The sequence below is a fragment of the Oryzias latipes genome, chromosome 23 (genome assembly GCF_002234675.1).
Source record: "Oryzias latipes chromosome 23, ASM223467v1".
NCBI classification, from domain to species: domain Eukaryota; kingdom Metazoa; phylum Chordata; class Actinopteri; order Beloniformes; family Adrianichthyidae; genus Oryzias; species Oryzias latipes.
The window spans coordinates 12091478-12115746 of NC_019881.2; the positions used below are offsets into that span (position 1 = coordinate 12091478).

General features: G+C 41.8%; 3 protein-coding genes across 3 annotated transcripts; all 3 read right to left on the reverse strand.

Annotated features, from left to right (window-relative positions):
- Positions 1-278: 278 nt before the first annotated feature.
- LOC111946903 lies at positions 279-4661 on the reverse strand. Its single transcript, XM_023952098.1, has 2 exons — positions 568-4661; positions 279-344 (listed from the first exon to the last, which is right to left on the reverse strand). Exons 1-2 carry the CDS (start codon positions 3418-3420, stop codon positions 279-281), a joined length of 2919 nt encoding a protein of 972 aa, XP_023807866.1. The 5' UTR covers positions 3421-4661.
- A 7448-nt stretch (positions 4662-12109) lies between these two features.
- Positions 12110-12959, reverse strand: LOC110017665 (cingulin-like protein 1). The gene has a single exon (XM_023952099.1). The coding sequence runs from the start codon at positions 12899-12901 to the stop codon at positions 12110-12112; it is 792 nt and encodes a 263-aa protein (XP_023807867.1). The 5' UTR covers positions 12902-12959.
- Positions 12960-18784: 5825 nt separating this feature from the next.
- bloc1s3 (biogenesis of lysosomal organelles complex 1 subunit 3) lies at positions 18785-22242 on the reverse strand. Its single transcript, XM_023952566.1, has 5 exons — positions 22157-22242; positions 21887-21996; positions 20518-20707; positions 20098-20198; positions 18785-19261 (listed from the first exon to the last, which is right to left on the reverse strand). The coding sequence occupies exons 2-5, from the start codon at positions 21992-21994 to the stop codon at positions 19076-19078; spliced, it is 585 nt and encodes a 194-aa protein (XP_023808334.1). The 5' UTR covers positions 21995-21996; positions 22157-22242; the 3' UTR covers positions 18785-19075.
- Between the last annotated feature and the right edge of the window lie 2027 nt (positions 22243-24269).

Genomic DNA, 24269 nt, shown 5'->3' on the forward strand with positions numbered 1-24269 from the left:
CAAAACATCTGCATTAATATTCTGTCGTCCCGGCTTGTAGCAGACCTCAAAGTTATATTCAGCCAATTGGGCCACCCATCGCTGTTCTACCGCCCCTAAGTTTGCTGTCCCTAAGTAGCGCAGGGGGTTGTGATCCGTAACTACAGTGAACTTGGAAAACATCAGGTAGTCCCTGAACTTCTCCGTGATAGCCCATTTAAGGGCCAATAGTTCCAACTTAAAAGCACTGTAGTATTTGTCATTCTTTTCTGAACCACGAAGCCCGCGGGATGCATAAGCTACCACCCTTTCAACCCCGTCTTGCTTTTGGCTAAGTACTGCCCCAAGTCCGTGTGAACTCCCATCTGTAGTCAAAATGAAAGGGGTTTGGAAATCAGGATATGCCAGGACTGGTGGGGAGGTGAGACATTGTTTGAGCTCATCCAGCGCAGTTTGGCAGTCAGCTGTCCAAACAAATGGCTGATTCTCATTAACTTTGCCCCTTTTTCCCAGTAAAGCATGTAGGGGTTTTGCCATGTGAGCAAAGTTAGGCACAAATCGCCTGTAGTAACTCATAAATCCTACTACCTGCCTAACTTCTTTGACACTCCTAGGAGTTGGCCAGGAATTCAGGGCGCTGACCTTTTCCATGTCAACTTTGATGCCCTGGGCAGAGATTAAATGACCTAGAAACTTGACCTCAGGGCGTAAAAGAAAGCATTTGGATGGCTTCAATTTCAACCCATGCTGTCGGAGTCGTTGAAACACCAGCCCCAGCCTTTCACAATGGCTCTCAAAATCTCGCGAGTAGACAAGGATATCATCCAAGTAAACCAACAGGATGTCAAAGCTCAGGTCACCTAAGACAAGCCCCATTAACCGCTGGAATGTGGCTGGAGCATTGCATAAGCCAAATGGCATTCTTGTCCACTCAAAAAGACCAAAGGGTGTGGTAACTGCAGTCTTCCCCTGGTCTTCTTCATTCATTGCTACTTGAAAGTAGCCAGCTGTCAGGTCTAGAGTCGAAAATAAATGTGCATCACCGAGTGCATCCAGAGCTTCCTCGACCCTTGGGAGTGGGTAAGCATCTTTACATGTCACTTGGTTCAGTCGCCTGTAGTCGCAGCAAAATCGAACACTCCCATCTTTCTTTATGACTATAACTGCTGGTGATGCCCAGGGACTGGTGCTCTCTTTAAGAATGCCCTGGCTAACAAGCTCATGCACATGTTTTTTGAATTCCTGGAAGACCTGCGGGGGAACTCTACGGTGCCTCTGCTTGATGGGAGGGGCATCCCCGGTAGAGATACAATGGGTTACAGATGTAGTGTACCCATAGTCATTCTCATTTTGGGAGAAAACGTCTTGGTGGGTGGCTAGTAGACTTACAAGTTGTTGGTACTGAGATTCAGTCAGACCCTCCGTATTTGCTTGGACTGGAACGGGTAGCCGTTCAGCCTCATTTTCCAACTGCGTAACCTCTATACCATCTAGGTGTTTGACAACTAGACCTCCCTCCTTCTCCACCACCTGCACCACTTCTTTCAAAAGTATCTCCTGTGGTTTGCTCACGGTTGCTACTCTAGCCCGTGGCATAAGTTTTATGACTTTCTCGCTGGTGTTCATGACCCTTACGGGGACCCTTCCACTGGTAGCTTTAGCCAAGATATTTGCCACTACAAGCCCCTTTGGAAGGCCTGACCTTTGTGCCGTTTCAACAAGCACTGGGCAGTCTACTTTGGATGTAACTTCACAATGGCCCTCTACCACCATCTCACTCATCGGGGGTATCATGACCGGTTCTCGGCCTGCCACTTTCACAAACCCCATCTTTCCATCTGGAGTTATGCGCTGAGATTCCTTCCTCACTTTAGCAACCAACCTACGAATGTTGGCCTCACCCTCTTTGAGATTATCCATCCCCATGTAACCACCGTTATCTGCAAAAATGGCCTCAAGTTCTTCTATTACATTCATGCCCACAATTCCAGGGAGCCCATTTGACTTTTCTACATGGGGATGGGTGTCAGTTAGTACAAAAATGCACTTTCTGCCCACTGTCCTGCCAACACACTCCACCTCAACTTCTAGGCACCCTAATACTGGGATATCCAGCCCATTTGCGGCAGTAAGTTCGATCCAGTTGGCAGACAACATTCCCTGTTTCCCAAAATGTTTGCGGAAGTGGGACTCTGTGATAGCAGTGACGTTAGAGCCTGTATCCCACAGGCAGGTTGTCTCTATTCCTCCAATCTTTAGACTGACAGTCCTACACTTCCCAAAAGCACTCCTCCGGAGATCATTATCTACCTCCGCAAGGATACACTCAGCCATCTGGGTCCCTATGATGGAAGTACTGGGGTTCTCCTTAGACCCATTTCGATTACTTGGTCTGACATCTGGATTTGGGACCTCGAGTGGGGCTTGACTTGTCTCTTTGCCTACTTTCCTCAAACAGTGCTTGCTAACATGGCCAGGCTCTCCACAGTTATAGCATATATACCTCCCTTCACTATCTCGTAGGGCTACCCTCCTGGGAGCTGCAGCTCGCTGTCCTGCCTCCTCCCCTTTTCTCTGCAGAGCATGGTACAACTCTTCCTGACGAGCAGATATTCGTTTTATCTCCTCATGTAGCATCTCCATTGTCAGAGATGATGGTTTCTCCTCCATTGCCACAGCAGCATTTACACCCCCCCTTATTTTGGGTCTACCCAAGGTAGCTGGGTCAGATGGCATCTCTTCTTCTTCTGACCAGTCAATTGCAGCCTGTAACAGCTCAACAAAAGTGAGGCTCCTCATTTCGTGAACCTTCCTTTTCAATTCCCTCCTCAAAAAGTCCTCTTTCAGTCCTAAGACCAACTGTTCCTTTAATACAACATCGGGGTCTGGGACACGCTTTGGTTCTCTTCTTATCACATGTTCTAGCCTGTCCTGTAGATCATATGCATAAGACCGAATGGTCTCCCCGGGCATCTGTTTTCTTTCATAGAATTCTTTTAACCTTGTGCCAATTGGGGTCTTATCTCCATAGGTCTGAATAAGAATGTCAAATATTTCTTCGACACTGTCTATCGGCTCCGTCAGCATAAATTTAACTGTCGCCTTTGCTTCACCCTTCAGGTGTTGCTTAACCAGCTCAACTCTATCGTCATGGGGTGTTTTCATCACTCGAAAAGCTGACTTCATTTCGGCAATCCATTCCTCAACAGATTCATCCCCGCCTCTTACTGATCCACCCCCAAAGTCTGGCAGTTTACGGTCTCTATGGATGACGACCGCAGCTGGTGCTCTCAATGCTGTAGCCTGCTGATCAATAACTGCCTTGGCAAGGGAGAGAGCTTCTCTTTGTTCATTCCTAGCCTGTTCCAAGGCACCTGCCTGCTCTACAAGCCTCCTTTGTAAATCAGCAAAATCCTTCTTTAAACCCTCCAACTCCGACATGTTGAAGCTATGACTACAAATCAATATTCCTGCACTAAATCTGGGTTTCCAATGTAATGTAGATCCTGTTCGTGACGCCAAATGTAAAGGATTGAAATCCTAACTAAAAAGGGTACAAATATTAAGCTTGCTCTGGTCGACTAACAGTAATGCAGGTCCCTGCCCACACCTGTCAGTCCCTTTAACTCCTGTGCCTTCGTTTGGAAGGTGTGTGTTCTGTCACCCTGGCCTAACTCTAAAACCTTTTGGTAGTGAATGGGTGTAGTAAGACAGGCTTCAGAACTTGATCCTTGTCAGTCAGCTGAAGCGTCGTTCTGCAATGCACTTGAAGCTCACTTGCACAGATCCTGCCTTTACAACAACCAGCCAGAGTGATGGAGTGCCCCTAACCCAGAACAATCTTCAAAAATTAAAACCTAGACCTCTGTAACTGGCTCAATGAAAACAGCAAACATTTATTTGAACAAGGATTAATCTGTGTTACCTCTCTAAAGTAGTAAAAGAAATATTACTTTCTACTTTGTATGTTCAAAAGAAAACAGATTTGGATGTAAAACACCAGGTGAATTATTTGACAGTCCGGAAACAAAAAAAAACTTGAAAGTCAATAAACCACACAATAAATAAATAAATAGATCCAATATAAAATGGTGATCAAACAAATGAACAAATAGAAATGAATAAATCAAGACAGTAGAGCTCTCGACTTCCTCCGATTAACTAACTCCAGACGTTGATAACAGTTTTCTTCCAGAATGGGCGCGAGATGCCCGAACGGCGTAACAGTCAGTTAACGGTTTTGACAGTTAGCTTCAGACGGTTCTTTTCCGCGGGGAAATCGAACTGGTCGCTAATCCCGAATGGTCTTCAAAAACGTAAATGTTCAAAGACAGTGGTGCCCGCCTCCTTGGCCTCAGATGTTTTCCCGGCTTGAACTGAGTTCTCAGCTTCAAAAGATAAAATAAAACAGTACCTTCTCTCCAGACCAGTAGAATGGTGTACAGCTGGTGAATTACCACAGTGAATCACTGGGATGTTAGCTGTATGGCAGGGGAATACTCTTTCAGAAACTGCTCAGCAATACGGCCGCTCTGCGGGAACTCCTCTTCTCCGCTGACGGAGCTGTCACAGACACCGTGCTCCGCCTCCGTGCCCTGCCTCCGGGCCCCGCCTCCGAAATCCCGATGCTTGCGGCCTGGGGAACTCCTCCTTACGTGCTGGCTGTCTTCCTGCACTGCTCACGTAACGAGTGAGATACTGCCGTCTCTAAATCACTGTCGAACATGCTCCAGGTTATTTTCTTCAAAACAATTTTTTAAGAAGCCGAGACATCCCATCCGACCAGTCTCTCTCCCCGTCCAACCGTTCTTTTTTTTCTGTTTTCCAACGTCTGTCCCCTCGCGCCTTCGTCTGCGTCTTACGTCATGTCAGGCCCGCTCATCACTTTCTGTCACCGTTACACTTGTGCTATACTGGTGCTATACTTTAACACTGGGAGTGGGGTCATCTAGACCCCACAAAACAGTGCGCGAAACCTTTTTTTCTTCAATGATTTGTGATCTTCGCTGGTGTCCATGGATTACATGAAATCCTCTTCACCTTTATCCACTTTTGTAATGGTAGGGAGAACACGTCAGTGTAAGGATTGGGTCATCTGGATCCCATAGGAACGCACAAGGGATGAATCTTTCATTATAAAGGAAACGCAATGCATACCTGATGCTTGACTGTTGTTATATTCAAATCTACACACAAATTAAGATTTACACAAACTGTTAGACTACTTGGTCTGTGTTTCAAGATGGGTCGGGTGGGTAGCTGACATCACTGCAGACCCCTTGCGCCTGTTGTATGTGGGCCGGTTCCTGACTGGGACGGTTCAACGTGGTCCAGTCGGAAAGGCCCCTTCCCTTCCACGGATGGGAAAGTGGGTGCTGTGAAACTTCAGTCCACAACCCTGGCGCGCCAAGGTCTGAGTGGAGGGTTCTATGAAGCATTCGGCCGCCAGGGCTTGCCGAGCCGGAAAATGTACCAGGCGAGGGGGTGTTCTCTAAAGAGGATCCCCACCTCTATCGAAAGAACTCAGGCACCCGCGCCCCAACAGGTAGGCAGTCTCCCATAAGCCACATGTCCCTTGTCCCGTTTGGTGACAGGACGAGGGACATGTGGTGTACCGACGACCACCTGCCCGAAGTTGCGATCTTTCGTACACCACATGTCTCTTTCCCTAACTCTTCAGTGGCAAGGCAACAGTGCATTTCTGTGGGAAAAATGCACTGGACGAGCTTCTATCAAAAGGACCCAGGCATCCGCGCCACACTGGGCAGGCAGTCTCTCATACGGCACATGTGCCTCGTCCTGCCACTGAACAAGGAGATGGCGCTGGACTCTTTCCTCTTTGGTACTGAGGGAATCCTGGTTTGTTTCTTTTCCTCTACTCAGTAATCTGCTTAAATTTAGCGGGTCGTCTTATCTGATCTGAGGTCGAACACATCTAAATACTAGGGTCACCCTTCAAAAAAGAAAAAAAGATAGCAGAAAACAAGGCAGAAGTGCCAAGTCTAAGGTTACCATTGACTCTGAACAGGTTCTGTTTGTGTTGACGTTGTCATCATCACTACAAGATTAGCCTAAACGTTTACTATTCTGAGAGTAAACTCACTCTGATCTTCCTAAATGTTTTCTATGATTTCTCCTATAATAGCTGACGGTAATAATTTACTTGTGGAAAGTCACATCCTTGTTTTTCCATCTCTGTTTGAGCAATTGTAGCACAGCAGTGAACCGGCATCAGGACCTTTCCAAGATGGCGGCCAACTTTGCATATGTAACTCGTAGCGCAGTGACTCCTACCTACAGAACTCAATACGTTGGAATAAAGTAAGAGCTAAAGCAAACTGTTGTTCTTACGGATTCGGCTTTTGTCTTTGTTGGCTTACCACGAGCAGGAAGTAGCTAGCCTTGCTGTGAACTCAATAAGTTGGAATAAAGTAAGAGTTAAAGTGAACTGTTTTCTCTTGGTTTCTGCTCTTGTTGGCTTACCATATTTGTGATCCTATTAGCTATTTATTGAATTAAATCCAGAGTTAAATTCATTTCGATTGAAAATGGTGGTTATTTTTAGGCGTTTTCTTTTAAAAAGTGCAACCCCTGTGAATGAGCAGCAACTTGGAAAAAGGCAACAGGGTCAAAGGACTTTTGAACGGTTTGATTAAGACGCCTTCAATTCTTGTAAGAGGAAGAAAATAACCAGCTTGGAGCACCTTAAGTTGCTGCTCTTTTACAATGTTTACCTCCACGATCACAGGTGGAGGCACAAAAGTGACAGAGCTCTGAGGGAATCAATTAATGATTGGGTGCTTTTATTGCATAAAAGGTATTTTTGAATTATGTCACATACCTGGAATTAAAGCAGAGCAGGTTTTTTTCCCCCCAGAACAAATAAAAAAAAATAAAGCTTAACCATTTGTCTGCCTGCTTAACCAGCCATTCAGAAAACACATTACAAACATTGATTGTGTGTATCTCAAGGGAAGAAGCTCCAGAAAAGAAAAAAAACGTTATTGATTTTTGTCTTGGGTGGGTAGTTAAGGGGTTAATGCAGTAATTTGTTTGGATGAATGTACATTTTAGGTCATATGTTGGTTAAATATACTTTCAACATGCATAGTTGAATCTGAAATGCTTCAAATGTTTGACAGATTCAACTTAAAATTACTTTTATTCAACTGGAAAGTTTTTTCTTGATTAAAAATTGTGTTTTAACATTATTGTAGCAATTTTTCTGATAATAGAGGACATATAAGAAAATTAATCTAAAAATAGCTTTTGTAATTTATTGGACTACTTTTGAACTATGAAACCATGAACCGTGTTGGATCGGATTCCCAGTTTCTGGTTTGTTTGTGCCATTGAATAATAAAATTTACTTCTTCCAACAAGGGTGGCGAACACTTTTGACACAAAGAGCCGAAATTTTTAACTGTCAGAGTCGAAGAGCCACACCACGCACCTGCCAATAATAATGATAATAATAAATGGCTTTGATGTATCTGCACTTTTTTTGGTGCTCAAAGTTCTTACAATGTGTCCATTATTCATTTATACTTGGTGATGGTAACCCAGTGGGGCAAAATGAAAGAGGCGTGGCTGCCACTTCGCGTCTCCGGCCCCTCTGACCATCACCGGGACGTTCATACACCTCCACACACACCAGAGGAGCTGCACTGAAGGCAGGGAGGGTTAGGTGTCTTGCCCAAGGACACAACGACAGCTGGCTGGAGGGAGCGGGGATCGACTCTTCGATCATTGGACGACCCGCTCTACCGCCTGAGCCACTGCTCCCAAGACATACACACACAAACATGCAATTAAAGCCATATTAATTCACTTAACACACTCCTCTCCTTACAGTTCAGCAGCAAGTATTGCACTTGTGTTTATTTCAAGGAAGGGTCCACCCTCAATACACAAATCAAATGCATGGATTCATTCATCTTGAATTGTCTCACAGCTGTTTGATTCCTCCGTGTATCTGATAGCTTTCAGTTTAAACTAAGCTTCATAAGCGTGTCTCTTTGCAGACAGCTTTTTATGGGTTTCCAAAACGATGTTCTGCATTATGACCATACCTGCACTTTTCCTCTATCCGGGGGGTGGGGATGTTTTCTTTTAAGTCTTCACTTCTGTCCTTACCGTTCTCATGCTGTCGTCTCTGTCATGGCAGGCTAGGCGGAGCAGAACCAGGCGCTGGAACCCGGAAGGAACACACAGGTGAGTTGATGGTTAGTAAGAGTTTTAATATTACACGGAGTAGCTTGAGATCTTGGCGTGGCTGAATGCTGGAAAGCGTCAAGCAATGTTACTGGAGGTTGCTATGGCTCTTGGCATGGCAGGAGGTAGGAGTTGGCTCGTGGCGTGGCTTGAGGGTTCTTGGAGTTCCGTGAGGATCTTCGGCTCTGGTAAACAGGAAACTCAGGTGTTTACTTGTGGTATGAAAGTCCTGAGGGCGAGGCATAAAAAAAATTTGTCAAGAGCATGACCACTTGGACTAAAAGTAACTAAGACCAGTCTAGGCACCATTAGGGGCAACAAACTGGCGGTGAATGTTGGATCTGGATCTCCTTATGAAGGTCTGGTGGTTGATGAAGTGAATGGACACAGCTGAGAAGAATCAGGAGCCAAGCAGAGAGATGAGGGGGAGGAGAACTTACAGAGGCACCATGACAGTCTCCTAGGTCCTCTTTATTGAAGTCAACCACACCTTAGGTGCACCGCACCATAGTGGTATGGTCGTGAAAATACGGTGTATATAAAATATGGTAAGAGGCAACGAGCCGCACAAGAGCCTGATATATATGAAGAAAATCAAGCTTAAACTTTCATTTCTGAATATTTCTTTATTCAAATTGTTGTGAATCAGTACAGACTAGAAAAATGCTGTTTGAAAAAGATCAGATCTGTGATGTTGAAAATACCATGGGCGTGGCTAAAAGCTCCCTACTGCCGTTGTGGTGCATCCACTTGTAGATGACTGGATCCGTGTGCGTCTTTGTTTTCCTCAAACTTGTACGTCTGGGTAGTTCAGATATTGCTCAGATATTGCTGTAAGCTAGCGGGAAAGCAGAAAGAAGCGGGAAAGAAACAGATGGATGATGGGAGTGGGACTTTATTTGGAACCAAATGACTATATTGAAGTTACGGTATGACTTTTAAGAAAGGAATTGTGTGAAGTGTTTTTAACAGGTACGTCTAAAAAATGCAGTGTGATAGCAAACCAAACGAAGCTTTGTCATTTTTCAGGATTCCCATATTGTTAAAGGCTTTCTTTTGCCATACCACAGATTTCTTTCGAAATGTGTACAAAGTTATAATAGTGGTTTTGATTCAAAGAAATCCCTGTAGCAATTTGTTTTGGTATGTTCAGACTAGGCACAGTCATTCTTCAATGTGCTTTCTTTTCCCTTTTATTCTGGTGTCCCCTCATAGATGGTGCACTACAAATATATTAATCTTTGTTAAGGTGAAGAAAGATATTCCGCATTCATAGTGTTGGAATGATGGTGGGGATTTTATGGGTTGGACCGTCATCTTTCCGATCATTCCAACACTACATGAATGCAGCATTTCTCTTACAGTTGTAAATGCAGAAATGTCAGCGAGGCGGCTGCCAAAGGACCATCAATGTCTACATTTACATGAGCTGGTAATAAAGATTTGTCAGCATATTTATGCTGCAATCAATATTTTGTAAGAAAGTCCATCTTAATTTTATGTTATTGTATATATTCTTTTCAAATTTTAATAGATTTGAATTACAATAAAGGTGCTCAATAGCTCTGAAGATGTCAGAAAATTACTTTTTCTATTTCTAGGAATTTTATTTATTTAAAAATATGCATCATAATTGGTCCTAAATGCCCAATCGCTCTGACGATTCTCAAGCTTATGTCACCAGTACAGAAAGTTTGGTGACAGCTTCAGTGTCTTCAGAGCTATTGAGCACCTTTTATTATGAATCATATAACTTTTAAAATGTGAAAAAGATATACAATAAAATAAAGATGGACTTTTCACAAAGTATTGATTGCAGCATGAATCTGCTGACAAATCCTCATTACCAGCTCATATAAATATGGACATTTTTTCATTTACAGAATAGTCTTTTCTCCGAACTTGCACTTTGTTGACGGTCCCTTGACAGTCGTCTCATTGCTGTTTCAGCATTTACAGCTGTGTCACAATGTGATGTGACAAGAGTGGCCTGGTTTACAAAGGAGGCAGATGACATTTAAGTTCAGGTCCAGGTTTTTTTTGCTGGTCTCACACCTTGGCTGCACAGCTCACACATGCTCTCCCCCTTCAGACTGAGCTCTTTCTCTGACCGTTTGCTTTGAAAGTATTTTTATTTTGGGTTCTGTTTGCAGTTTCAGGCTGGGACTAATTTGACAGATTTTGCCATTTTTCCCTGCAGGCAGCCTGTTTCCACCTGTAAGGACAGCTGTGACTGAGGCTCAATGGGGCTTTGTTTCATTTAGATTAAGGCTTTGGTAACTCAGGGCTGCTAGTTTCTGGTGTTGGAGATCTACCACCCTGACTGTTTTCTAGATCTCCAAGTCCTGCTAGCTGCTGATTCATTCAATCAGATGTCTCCACATTCTGATGGAATGAACACACCTGGTCCAGGTGATCAGCAGGAAGGAGTGCAGGGAGAGCTGGAAAACAGGCAGGGTGGGAGATCTGGAGGAGCAGGAATGAGCAGCCCTGCTTTAGGTAGAACAAACTTAAACCTTGATAATGTTTCAAGTCATTGTTCTTTCTTTGTGTGAATTGCTCTTAGTCTGGCCCATCCCTTAGCATCAATAGGCCCAGGCTGGGGCTATCAAATGGGGATTTTCTTGGGCACGCAAACCCCTCCACCGTGATAAGGTGGCAATTCAAGGAGGGGGAATTTTTTTTATTGTTATTATTTTTTATTGCTTTCTAATTTTACTTTTAAGAATTGGAGGATTTAGATTTTGTGGGATTTTTTTTGTACAGAGGGAGAAACCAAAGCACCTGGAGAAAACCCTGATCAGACTCGAGTGTCAGGCATTAAGGGGGGGGGTAACTTTCCACGCAATTGCCTGACCTCAAGAAAAATAGAACTGTACTGTCACTAATATAATATTTTTTTTAAATCAAACAAAAAAAAATTAAAACAAAACTGTTAAAGTAAACGTAGCTTAAACTTAAAGGAGCTGTTGTTTAAAGTTACATTTAGTGCAATAGAATAAAAAATAGAATAGAAGATAAATATTTACAAAATACACATTTAGAATAGAAAAAGCCACACTGGTTCCTATCAGTAAAATACTAACTAAAAGTGTCACTCTTTAACGCTGGAGCTTTTCCTACAGTTTGCTCTACTTAGAACATCATAACTCCATCTAAGTTGCTAAAGGGCTAAAGACTTATTGGGGAGGGGATTGTGGGGGGACTTTGTGTCTGTGTGGGTTGTGGGGGGGCTGGGTGTGTGTGCGTGTGTGTGGTGGTGGGGGGAGGGTGGGGGTGTCACAGGAAGAATGCTTTCTATCCGGAGCTGTGGTCGGGACCTTTTCAACAGGTTGAGGAAAAAGTCAAAGCTGAGTTTGGCTTGATTTGTTTGGATCCTCTCTTGTTCAAGCTCTTCTTCCATTTGCTGTAGATTCAAGCTAAGGTCCAACTTGTTCTTGTGATGGGCCTGTTTTGCCATCTGAAGCTGTTGGTCTTCTTGCTGCAGCTTTTCCTTCAAGGTGACTTCCGGTTTGCTGATGATGGCGTCTTTTTCTCTGATGGTTTCTTTTAATTTATGCATGGCCTTCTCATTATTGGAGAGCTGTTCCAAAAAGGTCTTTTCCGTTTGGTAACATGCTGCCTTGAGCTCCTTACAATTTCTTCTTAATTCAGCAATTTCTTTCACAAGGGATTCTTTTTCTCTCTTCCATCCTTCTCTTTCTTTATCCAGCTTACCTTTCTCCCTTTCAAAGTTTCTGGTAAGCTCCAAACCTTCCTCCCGTATCTGCCTTTTTAGGAACTCATTCTGTTTTTGTAGCCGGAAGACCTTTTTCTTGGAGAATTCTTCACAATCGATTATCTCGGTCTGCATTTCATTCAGACTGGACATGACCTCTTTGATTTCTGCAATGTAAGAGGACTCCTCTTTTTTCCATTAATGTCTTTCCCTGCTCATCTGTTGTTCAAGCTGAGCAGCTTTCTGAGCAGCTTCCTGCAGCATATCATCTTTCTTCTGTTGATCCAGTTTTAGGTCTTTAATCTGACCTTGTAGTTCTGCGATCCTTGTCCTGGACGCGTTAACCTCCTCACAAGGTTTTCTTAATTCCGCCATTTCCTGCTGGAGGGAGGTGATTTGACTCAGCCAGTTTTCTCTCTCTTTAGCCAGCTGATTCTGTGCTTCTCTTAATGCCAGCTGATGTTCATTTAGAAGAAGTTCTTGCTCCGTTTTTTCCTCGTCCATCCGACAGAGTAGTCGGACGATCTGTCTCTTTTTCCTGAAGATTCTTCTGTTATGGGTCACCTCAGCCTCTTTTAGAGCTTCCCTTAGCTGAGCGATTTCTTGCATGAAAGAGGACTTTTCTACCTCCCTTTGTTGCCTTTCGTTTGTCAGGCAGCTCGAAGAGGTTTCCACTTTCTCTAAAAGTTCTTTCTTGTGGCTCATCTGTTCTTCAAGCTGAGCAGCTTTCTGAGCAGCTTCCTGCAGCATATCATCTTTCTTCTGTTGATCCAGTTTTAGGTCTTCAATCTGACCTTGTAGTTCTGCGATCCTTGTCCTGGACGCGTTAACCTCCTCACAAGGTTTTCCTAATTCCGCCATTTCCTGCTGCAGGGAGGTGATTTGACTCTGCCAGTCTTCTCTTTCTTTAGCCAGCTGATTCTGTGATTCTGTTAATGCCAGCTGATGTTCATTTAGAAGAAGCTCTTGCTCCATTTTTTCTTCGTCCATGCGACAGAGTAGTCGCACAATCTGTCTCTTTTTCTTGGAGATTCTTCTGGAATGGGTCACCTAGGCCTCTTTTTGAGCTTCCCTTAGCTGAGCGATTTCTTGCATGAAAGAGAACTTTTCTACCTCCCATTGCTCCCATTGCTGCCTCTTAGCTTCTGACTCCGGTTTACTGTCCATTCTCATTCTCCTTGATTGAACTGCTGCTTTTGGCACCATTTCCCACTGTATTCTTATTCACAGACTTAGCATTTCTCACACCCCTCTGTCCTTGTTTTCCTCATATCTATCAGATCGTAGTCATTTTTCCAGATTAAATCTCACAGGTCAATGACCTTCACACTCTCTGCTGGTAATCCCCAGGACTCTGTCCTAGGTCCCTTTCTTTTCATCATTTACATCCACCCTCTTGGTTCTCTCTTCCATAAACACAATATTAATTTCCATTGCTATGCAGATGACACCCAGCTCTACATTTCTGCTAAACCCTCCTCTTCACTTCCTCCTTCCTCTCTTACCCCTCTGTCTGCAAGAAATCCATTCCTGGTTCTCTTCCAATTTTCTCCAACTCAACAGTTCCAAAACAGAAGTCTTCCTTGTAGGCACTTTATCTTCCTCTTTTTTCACTTTCGGCTTTTCCCATCGGGGTCGCCACAGCAAATCAGCCTTTCTGTGAGGAAGATCCGCACGGATAATTTGGCAATGTCTAACGCCGGATGCCCTTCCAGAGGCAACCCTCTCAACTCAACCGGGCTTGGGACCGGCACCGCAGCAGATAAGGGAATAGGGAGCAGCCTGGATTCGAACCCTGGTTTCACTGACGGAATGCGCCGTAATCCAGCACGAGCCAAACTGGCTCCCTTGTAGGCACTTTATCTACTATTTCCAAATCCAATAGCTTCTCCATCTCTATCAACGACTTCTCTCTCCTTCCCTCCCCTCAGGTAAAGAGTCTAGGTGTCATCCTCCACAGCTCACTTTCTTTCCAATCTCATATTAATAACATCACTCATTCTGCTTACTTTCATCTCTGCAATATATCTCGTCTCCGCCCTTCTCTCAGTCCTCATACAACTGCTGTACTTGTTCACAGTCTTGTCACTTCTCGAATCGATTATTGTAATTCCCTCCTGTTTGGTTTGCCCAATAAATCTCTAAGGAAACTGCAGCTTCTCCAAAATTCTGCAGCCCGCATCATCACCAGGACCCCGTTATCCCACCACATCACACCAATTCCCCAAAACTTACACTGGCTTCCCATAAACAAACGATTAGTTTCAAGATTCTCCTCATAACCTTCAAAGCACTCCATAACCAGGCTCCACCCTTCATTTCTGATCTTCTTCACATTTCCATTCCCTCCCGATCGCTCCACTTCTCTTCCTCTCTCCAACTCCATGTCCCACCTGCCCGTCTGTCCACCATGGGGGACAGAGCCTTCAGTTGCTCCGCCCCCCAGCTATGGAATTCTCTTCCTCCCGATATATGCAAAACTGACTCTGCCACTGTTCATTCCAAACTCAAGACTCATCTCTTCCAACAATCATACAGTAAATCAACTCAGTTAACACTACTTCGTTTGTCTGTTTTTCTATCCTGTTTTTATGTCTTATTGATGTTTATCTTTATGTTTACTCATGTTTTACTCTGTTAATATCTTATTGATGTTTTATTCTGTTTTTCGTATTTTAACCTTGAACAGCAACCTTGGATGACTTGAAATAAAATTTATTATTATTATTATTATTCATTTTCTATTCCGTTTTGTCCCTTTTGAGGTCAGGGGGCTGCTGGAGCCTATCACGGCCACTTGTGGGCGAAGGCAGGGGATGCCCTGGACAGTTCGCCAGTCTGTTGCAGGGTAGAATGTCCACAATCACACACCTATTCATTCTCACACTCACACCTATGGACAATTTAGAGTTGCCAATTAACCTATGAAGCATGTTCTTGGATGGTGGGAGGAAGCCGGAGATCCCGGAGAAAACCCACGCATACACCGGGAGAACATGCAAACTCCACACAGAAAGGCACCCCCATTGATGTTGTGTTTTTCATGAACCGGGGGCCTTCTTGCTGTGGGGCAAGATCGCTAACCACTGTGCCACCGTGCAGCCCGAAGAAAGAAAAGAAAAAAGGATGAATGAAAAATATTATTATTATTATCCTTTGGCTTCTGTGTTTGTTTTGTTTTTTTCTCAGTTGGAAAAAATGCCTCAACCAACATGGTAGCCTAATAACTTACTATTACACATTCAAACACAAGACTGTTATTTTGCTTTTATGTTACTGGTCCGGCCCACTTGAGATCAGATGGGTTGAATGTGGCCCCCGAACCAAAATGAGTTTGACACCCCGTGCTAGACGAAGATATTGATGGAATGGACTGGCCCACCCGTTCCCCAGACCGGGTTCCAGATCTGGGACATCCTGGAACATCCTGTCTCGGTCCATCCCCCAACGGCAGGTTTTACGACAGACTATCCAGGAGTTGGCAGGGACTTTGGTCCAAGTGTGGGAGGAGATCCCCCAGACCATCCGCCACCTCATCAGAAGCATACAGTGCAAATTGTGTTTTTGGTGTTTTAACTTGTTCTTGTGGCATTTTTCTGATGATGGTGGACATGAGAAAGACCAAAGATAAGGTTTATGGATGCAGTGGACAAAGACATGAAGGTAGCTTGTGTTAAGAATACAGGATGTAGAAGACAGAGTTAGATGGAAGAAGCTGATTCATTTTGGCGATCCCTGAAGGGAAAAACCGAAAGGAAAAGAAGACCATGTCAGTCAGTATTTCCCCCATTTTTCGTTCGTGACAGTTTGACAGCGATGTCTGCTGCTCCTTACTAGCCTCATGTTGTTGTTGTTCTGAGACAATGAGTTCTACTGTTCAACATGTGATACATGCAGTTCTGCCAGGTCACTACAATAATCCACTCTCTTCTTCTGCTGGTCCATGACCTGGTCTATTGGGTTCAGGTCAGAGGACATAGCTGACCATACCAGCAATGTTGCGTATCTGTTCAACGCTGCTTACTTTGCTTAAGAAAGGAATTGTGTTGATTGTATCACTGGTTGAGGAGTAAAGGCTGATTTCCACTGGTTTGTCTGCGGTGCGTCTTCATTGCGTTCATTAATCACTCGGAATGTTTACACCCCCTCCACAATGCAACGCAAGCTTTACACAGGGGTTCTACTTCTAGTATGTTGACATGTCAAGTCGTGACTAAAAGCAGAGAAATGAGAAATAGATCTGGGTTTCAAAATAAAAACTTCCATTGTACTTTCAAAGTAAAACGGATCGGAGCTGCAATGGAGACGATGTAACGTAACTGACGGTCGTTAGACGGATTCCCCGCGCAACGCCGATGGTAATCAAAAGAATGACAACTTGAGCTACAGAATTAACACTGGAGGCCCTTCGCCCCTTCTGTTACATCCTGGACTCGATACATACGTGCTTTGGAGCCAACTAAGTGACCTGACACAGAAATAGCGGCCATCCAGCTGAGCAGCTTCTTGGTCTACGGGGACATTCTGTGCAGTTAAATGCACACTAAAACAAACCAACATCCTTCCATACACTCATTTATTACAGACCTGTGAACTCCTGCAGCCTGGGGCAAAGAACACAGCGAAGACTTCTACAGCAAGCTCTGACAGAGGTGCCAGTGTCTTCCTAGACATCAACCTTATGAACATTCCGGTTTGTCTTTTTGGGAACGATACATTTGGGCTGAAAGCAATTCTTGTTTCTTGGTTTAGAAAAGTCAAGGGCTGATAAATGGATGCCACAGCGACGTTGAGAGATGAAAAAGAAAGAAAGAAAAACAACGAGGTAACCTGAATCTTTACACACAAAGCATGCTTCTTTGCAGGATTAGTCATTTTTTCAAAATGTCACTATTCTCTTTATACCAATGTGTCTGCATTTTGAAGCACAAAATATTTGTTTTACAAATACTGTTCTTTGTAAATTAAATATTTTGTATTTATGCACATTCATTGCAGTCTTTATCAGTGTTTCTGAGTTCTAGCAATTTATTTTTGAATCTGTAGGTGGTTTTACCCTAAAATCCATCAGATTTAAAAGCTCCTCTGAAAATAAAATGGGTCAATCCTCTTTTTGTTTATTCCCAGAATGAAATCTGAACATCACAAATATGCTTTTGCCATTATTGTGAATTTTAGTTCACTAATGTTTCATCATTTTAGTGGAAATTTGTACAACCTATCTTTAAAACCAAACTGAAAGTAGTTTAGAAAACATGTAACCTACACTGTATTTAGTTGCAATCACCTTTTTACATCTCAAGCTATGTATAACATCGCCCTCGGCAACACATGTTCAAGCGAACACTTGAAAATGCGCCTAAAGACACGTTTTAGGCTTCCCTATTCAAAACTCTCACGTTCACGCGACATTACGCATGTTTCCACGACTGTTTCCGGGCTCTAAGTACAACAGGTGTTCAACGTTAAAGCAGATGGAACTTCGACCAATCAGGGACTCGGATTTGGTAGTGATGTAATTGAATTTACGGAAGTGCCAACCGTTTGAAAATTGATCATGAAAGAGATATAAGTAATTTCATTTTATGTCCGGTTGGAATTATATGACAGAATAGAGCAGCGAGATTTCCACCGCTTCAACATTTCGCACCAAGTCTCTTCCAACTGTAGGTGGCAGCCGTGCGCTAGTAAACCGTAACAACAAAAAAAAAAAACAATAATGCTCAAGACTGCACATTAGTGCATTCAAGAATTCCCGGTGTGAACGAGGCATCACATTTATAGCAAAAATCAAAATGAATGGCGTCTTCTGGTGGTTTTAACATTTCTCTCTATTTGAAACCAAAAGCTTACTGGAGTTCTAACTGTGTGAACGTGTGTCTCTGTCTCCTTTAGGCTGCTACTCCTCTGTGTGGTTATTCCAACATGCCGGGATACTCCGTTGATCCTGATCACTTGCTTGGGATTGTGGGGATTGTTGGCACTGTCCTCAACCTGCTGGTGGTGGTCCTGGTGTACATCTACACCCCTGTATAATATGTTTGTAGAGGGATCATGGACATGTGTCTGCTGTGGGATTACAGTCACTGTTGGTTTTAATTGTATGTTATATACTAGTTTTCTGTCCTATACACCTGTAGTGATTGTTTAACACATTTACTGTCAGGTTTTGTGTATGTTGCCAAGAAATATTGTATATATATTGTAATATTTAGTCTTTTAAGTGCGGAAAATACACTATTTGTAATCAACCCTTGGTAGCTTTTGAACAGTTAGCGCCATTAGTTTAGTTTTCATTCAGAATTTTAAAGACAAAAAATTTTGTAGCTTTGATATTTTTGGTTGTGGAATAGATCCTTACAACATTGTATATAATTCTTAAACATAATTCTGATGTTTAGCAATTTATACGTTTTTATTATGATTACATAAAAACAGATAAAAGATTGTTTGATCGGGATTTTTGCTTAAAAAAATGACAAAATCTATTCCTCTGAATTGAGTTTTCTGAAAAGTTTCAGGTTCATTGTGGAATTATTGTGTAATATTTAAGAAAAAAATGCTGGGGTTGCACTAAAAATATATTAAGCATTGTCACAAATGAACTCTTTAAAGATCAATTTGAGTTTCCTGTTAAGTAGAGAAAAAAGTGAAGAAATATCCCAGACTACTACGGGTTAAAAAAGTATGAATATATGACAAAATATCTCAATTAACTTTCAAAATTATGCTTTTTACATTCCATATTTGTAATGACTTCTATACAAAACATTTATTTGCAAACAATAAAGATTTATTCTGATGACCTTTTTGTGTTTCCTTTTATCAGTTGTGTGTTAGAAAAAGCTAAAAAAAGCAAAACTTCACACCAAAAACAAAACAGCTTGAGATTTATGGCATATTTTACCACAGATTTATACAGGAGAAGCATATGTAAGTCTAACACAGATGGCAGAAACTAACAAAGCAGAGGAAGTAATTAATGAAGACGCATAATCTCCGGTTAATACTCGAAGTAATCTGCACATAGCATTAGAGGATATTATAGTATAAATACAACTTTACTTCTGGTCCCCTGTAGCAAAAATCTCCACCTTTGCTCACAGAAAAGGACCTATTGGCTATAAATGGACACAAATACATTAAAACATAATATTTATTTCGTTAAGGTATAGAAGTGTTTAAACTGTTAGGGATACTAATGTTAATATCAGACAGTATTTGACAGCTTGTGATGATGTCGATCTTCTCGGACACGGCTCTGAGGTCATCCAGGATTAACCTGATGCTGTGGGACGCGTTGATGATGGCGCTCTGGGAGGCATTCAGCTGAGATGTTGCACCTCGCACCTGTTCACCATGGCAAACAACAGAAATGTAAAATTGACGGAATAAAGTTCATGGCTCTTTCTATTATTTTGACTAACAGATAGATTTATCACTCAATTTCCCACTCTGAACATCTTTTGGTCCGTGTTAAAAGTCTTCCCACTGGTCTTTAAGTTAAGATTATGCCGATTTTAGCACACATCAAAAAAAAACTATTGTTTTCGAGGATAGAAATTCACCCCTGTTGGTGTGGAGCAACCCCGCCCCCATTTCCAGTCATCCTGCAAACTTTACTGACGTTAGGAATACCTGGCTGCAGACGAGATGGGGTCTGAGGCAAGCGGAAATTAAAACCCTAACCCTAATAATGTTCAGAATTCTAAGGCAAACTTTTGTTAAAGCTTAAAACAGGAACATTTGTAACTGTTAAGGTCGGCGGTTAAAATAAAGGTTTATTTGAGCGACATGGGTACTTGCTGTTCCAGATGAGTTACAGAGAACACAATTAATAAAGTCTGACTGATGGACTGAGATCTGACTCTTTAGTCTCGCTTAATGTGCCTTTTTGTTCAAAGCGCCTTACATTTGAGAAAGGTTTCAATATAAACCGTCCTTTGATGTAGCAAGAAATACGGTCATTTTTCGTATGCATGTCCTCCATCAAAGAAATGTAATGAATATTTAAAGTTCAATAAATGAAGTTTGACTGGAAACAAAAGGTTAGATTTACTGTCTAAGAATAAGAGCTAATTTTGGATAAGAGAATTAAAAAAAATTAAATTGATCTTGATCCAATTGTAAATTTGGAATCAAATTGGAATCAGTTGAGCATTTATAGGGATTCAAACACAGCATACCTCCTTGTTAGCGCTGCTGTAAACATGACAAACCATTTGCCCCACGTCAGAATACAGCCGGCTGTTGGACTCCTGCAGCTTTTGCTGTAAAAGACTGTCGCCTGCAAACAGAATCAGCTTTTAGAGACCTGGACTGAGTTACCGTGTCTCAACCAATACGGTGCACCTAAAAGCGGAAACTTTTTCAGAAAAAAAAAAATCGGCCTAATTATTGTTCCAAAATCTGTAAAAATGTTGTTGTGCCACTTTGGGAAGCGCTCGCTGGATTGACCATTCGCGCACAGATGAGTGCGCTATGTGCATTTTGAAGGACACGGGGGGGGGGGGTCACACACAGTATTTCCAGGAAGCAAGTTGGATATCTCTGAGCTAGCAGTCATAGCTTAGCAAGATCTTAGTATATATGGCTGTAGTCCGTACCATGTGACCTGGACGACGGGCTCGGCCTGTCTTCCACTACAGACTGAATATCTAGATGGTCCCTGACCACAACCAGAGGAGGCAGGGCCTTCTTGAAGATCTGGCCGCCTTCCTGTCCGGCTGCAGGGTCTCGGGCGGCCGGCGGCTGCGGTTCGCCCTCACTGTCCGTTTCAGATGCCTCTCCTGGAACCTAGCGCCGTTCAGGAACATTGAGAAAAATACATGTGAGGATCTGCAGGAAGTCAATGAAAACCAAGTTGGAAATTAGCAACAAACAAACAGAAGAGAACATTTTATTTTAACATTGAAAGTAGACATTGCAAATTTCTTCAAATTTGCAATTGTAATATGAAATTGTAAATGTAAAAATAAATAAATTATATATATATATATATATATATATATATATATATATATATATATATATATATATATATATGAAAATATTTAAATTTATAAGAAAAAAACAGATTCAAAGATTTTTATTGTCATTGTGTTACTACAACAAAACTTTGGTGGCACTTACTAAAAAAAAAGTAATAAATAAAAAATGTTAGAAAAATAATTTAAAAGTAAATAAGCAAATCGCTTTTTTGAGAAATTAAGTATAGTGTCAATGTCACAGTTTGACAAAAAAATTGTAAATATTATTAAAAGTCATATTTTTAAAGGTAAAAATGTCTTTAAATAAAGTTGTAATCTTAAAAGAATTTTACATTAAAAAAAGCAGATTGAGAAAGTTTCAGGAACTCTGTGATGTCCAAATGAGTTACTGTTTGAAATAACATTTTATTTTCAAATAACCAACCTTTGTTTTGCAAAATTCCCACTTAAAAAAAAGTACAACTTTATTTTTTGTAAAGTTTTGACTCTTCTCAAAATTGAATGACTATTTATGTGAAATTTGGACTATTTTTCAAGACTTTTATGACTTTATTTTTGTAATAATAGTATATCTCTGTTCCTGTACAAAATTGGATTTTATTAAACTTTATTAGCAACAACAAGAATTCCAACGTGAGCTCAGATGCGCCTTTTTCTACCTCCAATACCTTAAATAAGTTTTTTTCTCTCAATTTTACTAATTTAAAAATATTTCTTTCTTCATTATTTTACAACTTTATTCTTGAAAAAAATTTAATTTTTGTCAGAATTTTAAGACTTTATTTCTATTACAATTTTATTTTCCTCATCCTTTTACGACTTTATTCTTGTAAAATTTATGACTTTTTCCTCAGAATTATACAAATTTTATTCCCTTTTTTTGTTGGCCCTAAACAAAACTAAACTGAATCAGGAATGTTCCATCAGGAAAGGACACAGCAGCACCAACAGCCAGACAGACACAGACACAGAGCTGCAGGGCTACCTTTGCTCTGGCCGTCGGTCCAGACGGCAGTGAGGTGATGTAAACTTCATCGTCAGAGTCGGTTTCAGAAGCTTCCCCCTCCACCACAATGCGGTACCTGCTCGACATGCCTGCAAATGGATGTGCAAACAAACGCCAAATCAGAACATTTAACGAATTTAGCGGACAAATGCACTAATAATCAGCTAATAATGCGAAGTACACCGTAAAACATTACATTTATGTTTAAAACATTAAGTTACATGAGCTAAAAAGCATAAAACAACCAACCCTCGGCGTAAAGTCAAAATAGCAAGTCACATGAGCAAACCCGGAAGTAACCGAAGGATTCAACCGAATACGATTGGCTTTTGGACTAGGGTCCGTTGAAATATTTTTCCAGCGTGCGCCAGAAATCAGGTTGTCAGTCACTTTCGCTCTGATTCTCTTTTATTCTCTTTTCCTTGAATGTAAAATAGTTACTGACGATTTTCTGTTTTGAAACCACGCATGCAATTGTTATCGCTTCTTTCTTGCGTTCGCTAGAAGTTGATTAGACAATCAAACACCGCCCTCCAGGAATTCTGTGTCGTTGTCATCGAGAGTTTCCCGGAAGAAAACAGTATATGTGGACAATCGCTTAACTTGATCTTTAGCAGTGTAATAGTTTGATTTATTAACACTTTATTGTATAAAATGTACTCATATTTCATTCTCTTCTCTCTATTGACCTACATAAAAAAAGCTTGTTTCTGAATCAGTGTTGCCAGATAGAGTTAAAGTTTTTCAGCACAAGTTAATCTAAAAACTGCCAGACTGCACACAACAACAGCAGCAACAATAATAATTGGAATAAATAATAAAAACTTTGAGAGATTTTTTTATTATATTACATTCCTATATTTTCATTGTTTTATTCAGAGGGAAAACAAAACAAAACTTACTTTTATTAAACTTTATTAACAAGGGGGCCGGTTAAGCTCGTGCTGGTTTTGCGGCGCCTTCCATCCGTGGAATCTGGGTTCGATTCCAGGCTGCTCTCTATTCCCTTCTCTGCTGCCGTGCCGGTCCCAAGCCCAGTTGGATTGACAGGGTTGCATCAGGAAGGGCATCCAGCATAAAACATTGCCAAGTTACCCTTGCGAATCATCCTCGTGGGAGGGTTGTTTCGCTGTGGCAACCCCTGATGGGAGAAGCCAAAAGTGGAAGAAATAACTTTATTAACCACAGGCAGAAAAAAAATCAATTTATGTGAGCTCCTTCAAACACCAGGAATATTAAACAAAAAACGATTTTAAAAAATAGGCCACAAATGATAAAATAGGGGACAAGGCCAGATGTAGGCATGGGCAATAGGGGGCACTGCCACCCCTAAATACTGTGACTGTCCCCTCAACTGTTATGGGCAGCAAAAACCCACAAAAAAACTCACTTTTTAAATAAATAAATAAACGTACGGATGGACGGACAGACAGACAGATGGACAAATTGACACAGAAAGAAAAAAATATATATAAATGCAGCCTCAACAGGCCACAAACCAGTATCCTGCAGGTGACTGTCCCAAGCCCAGTAAAAAGCAGTACCGGGGAGAACATTTAATATAAAACAGATGAGACATAGAATAATGGATGGATGAACTGATATGACGATAGCATGGTTTTCTATGTATTTTAGACTTGCCCCCCCTGACATGCATTTCATCTTGCATCCCATTCTGGGTCTGGCATAATCTGGCCTTGCGAAGGATTCTGATAGAATATAATATAATGACCATCTGGCAGCTACTTGGTATGACCAACATTTCTGTTTCAAGTCACTACATAGTGACTGAGGCGGTCTGATTTGTTGTGGGAAAAGAACGGCGGCAATTTAACCCTTTGATGATTCACAAAACCCCACCAGCAGCCCCAACTGACACACATTTAGTTGACACACATTGACAACATTGTGGAAAATTGTCCTGATTGCTTCACAAACCCAAATGTGGTGCTGTGTTCATCGTTACAGCAAATTTAGGAAGTTAAAGGTTTGAAAATTGTGCTTGCACATTCCCCAAAGACTGAAAACAGACTAAAAATAACCTTAATTTAGTGTTTTAATTCAGCTGTGTTAGTGTGGATTTGTGTGTGTACAGGATTTTTTTTTTTGTCGGTATAGTCACCTAACTCGTCTGGACCAGTAGTCCCAATGGGGACAGAGACCATTCCTAATGAGGCAGAACATAACTCCTGAGAAGCTGTTAGGAGCCAAGGTGTGAGGAGGTGAGGCTGGTGAAAATTACTCTGAAATTGCCACGGTTACGGGTCCATTGCACTGGCAGCCATCTTTTTATAGACCATGTTCATCATTATGTTGTCTTCGTTGGACCTGCATCATACTGTTAAATTCTGGCTCCTATTTG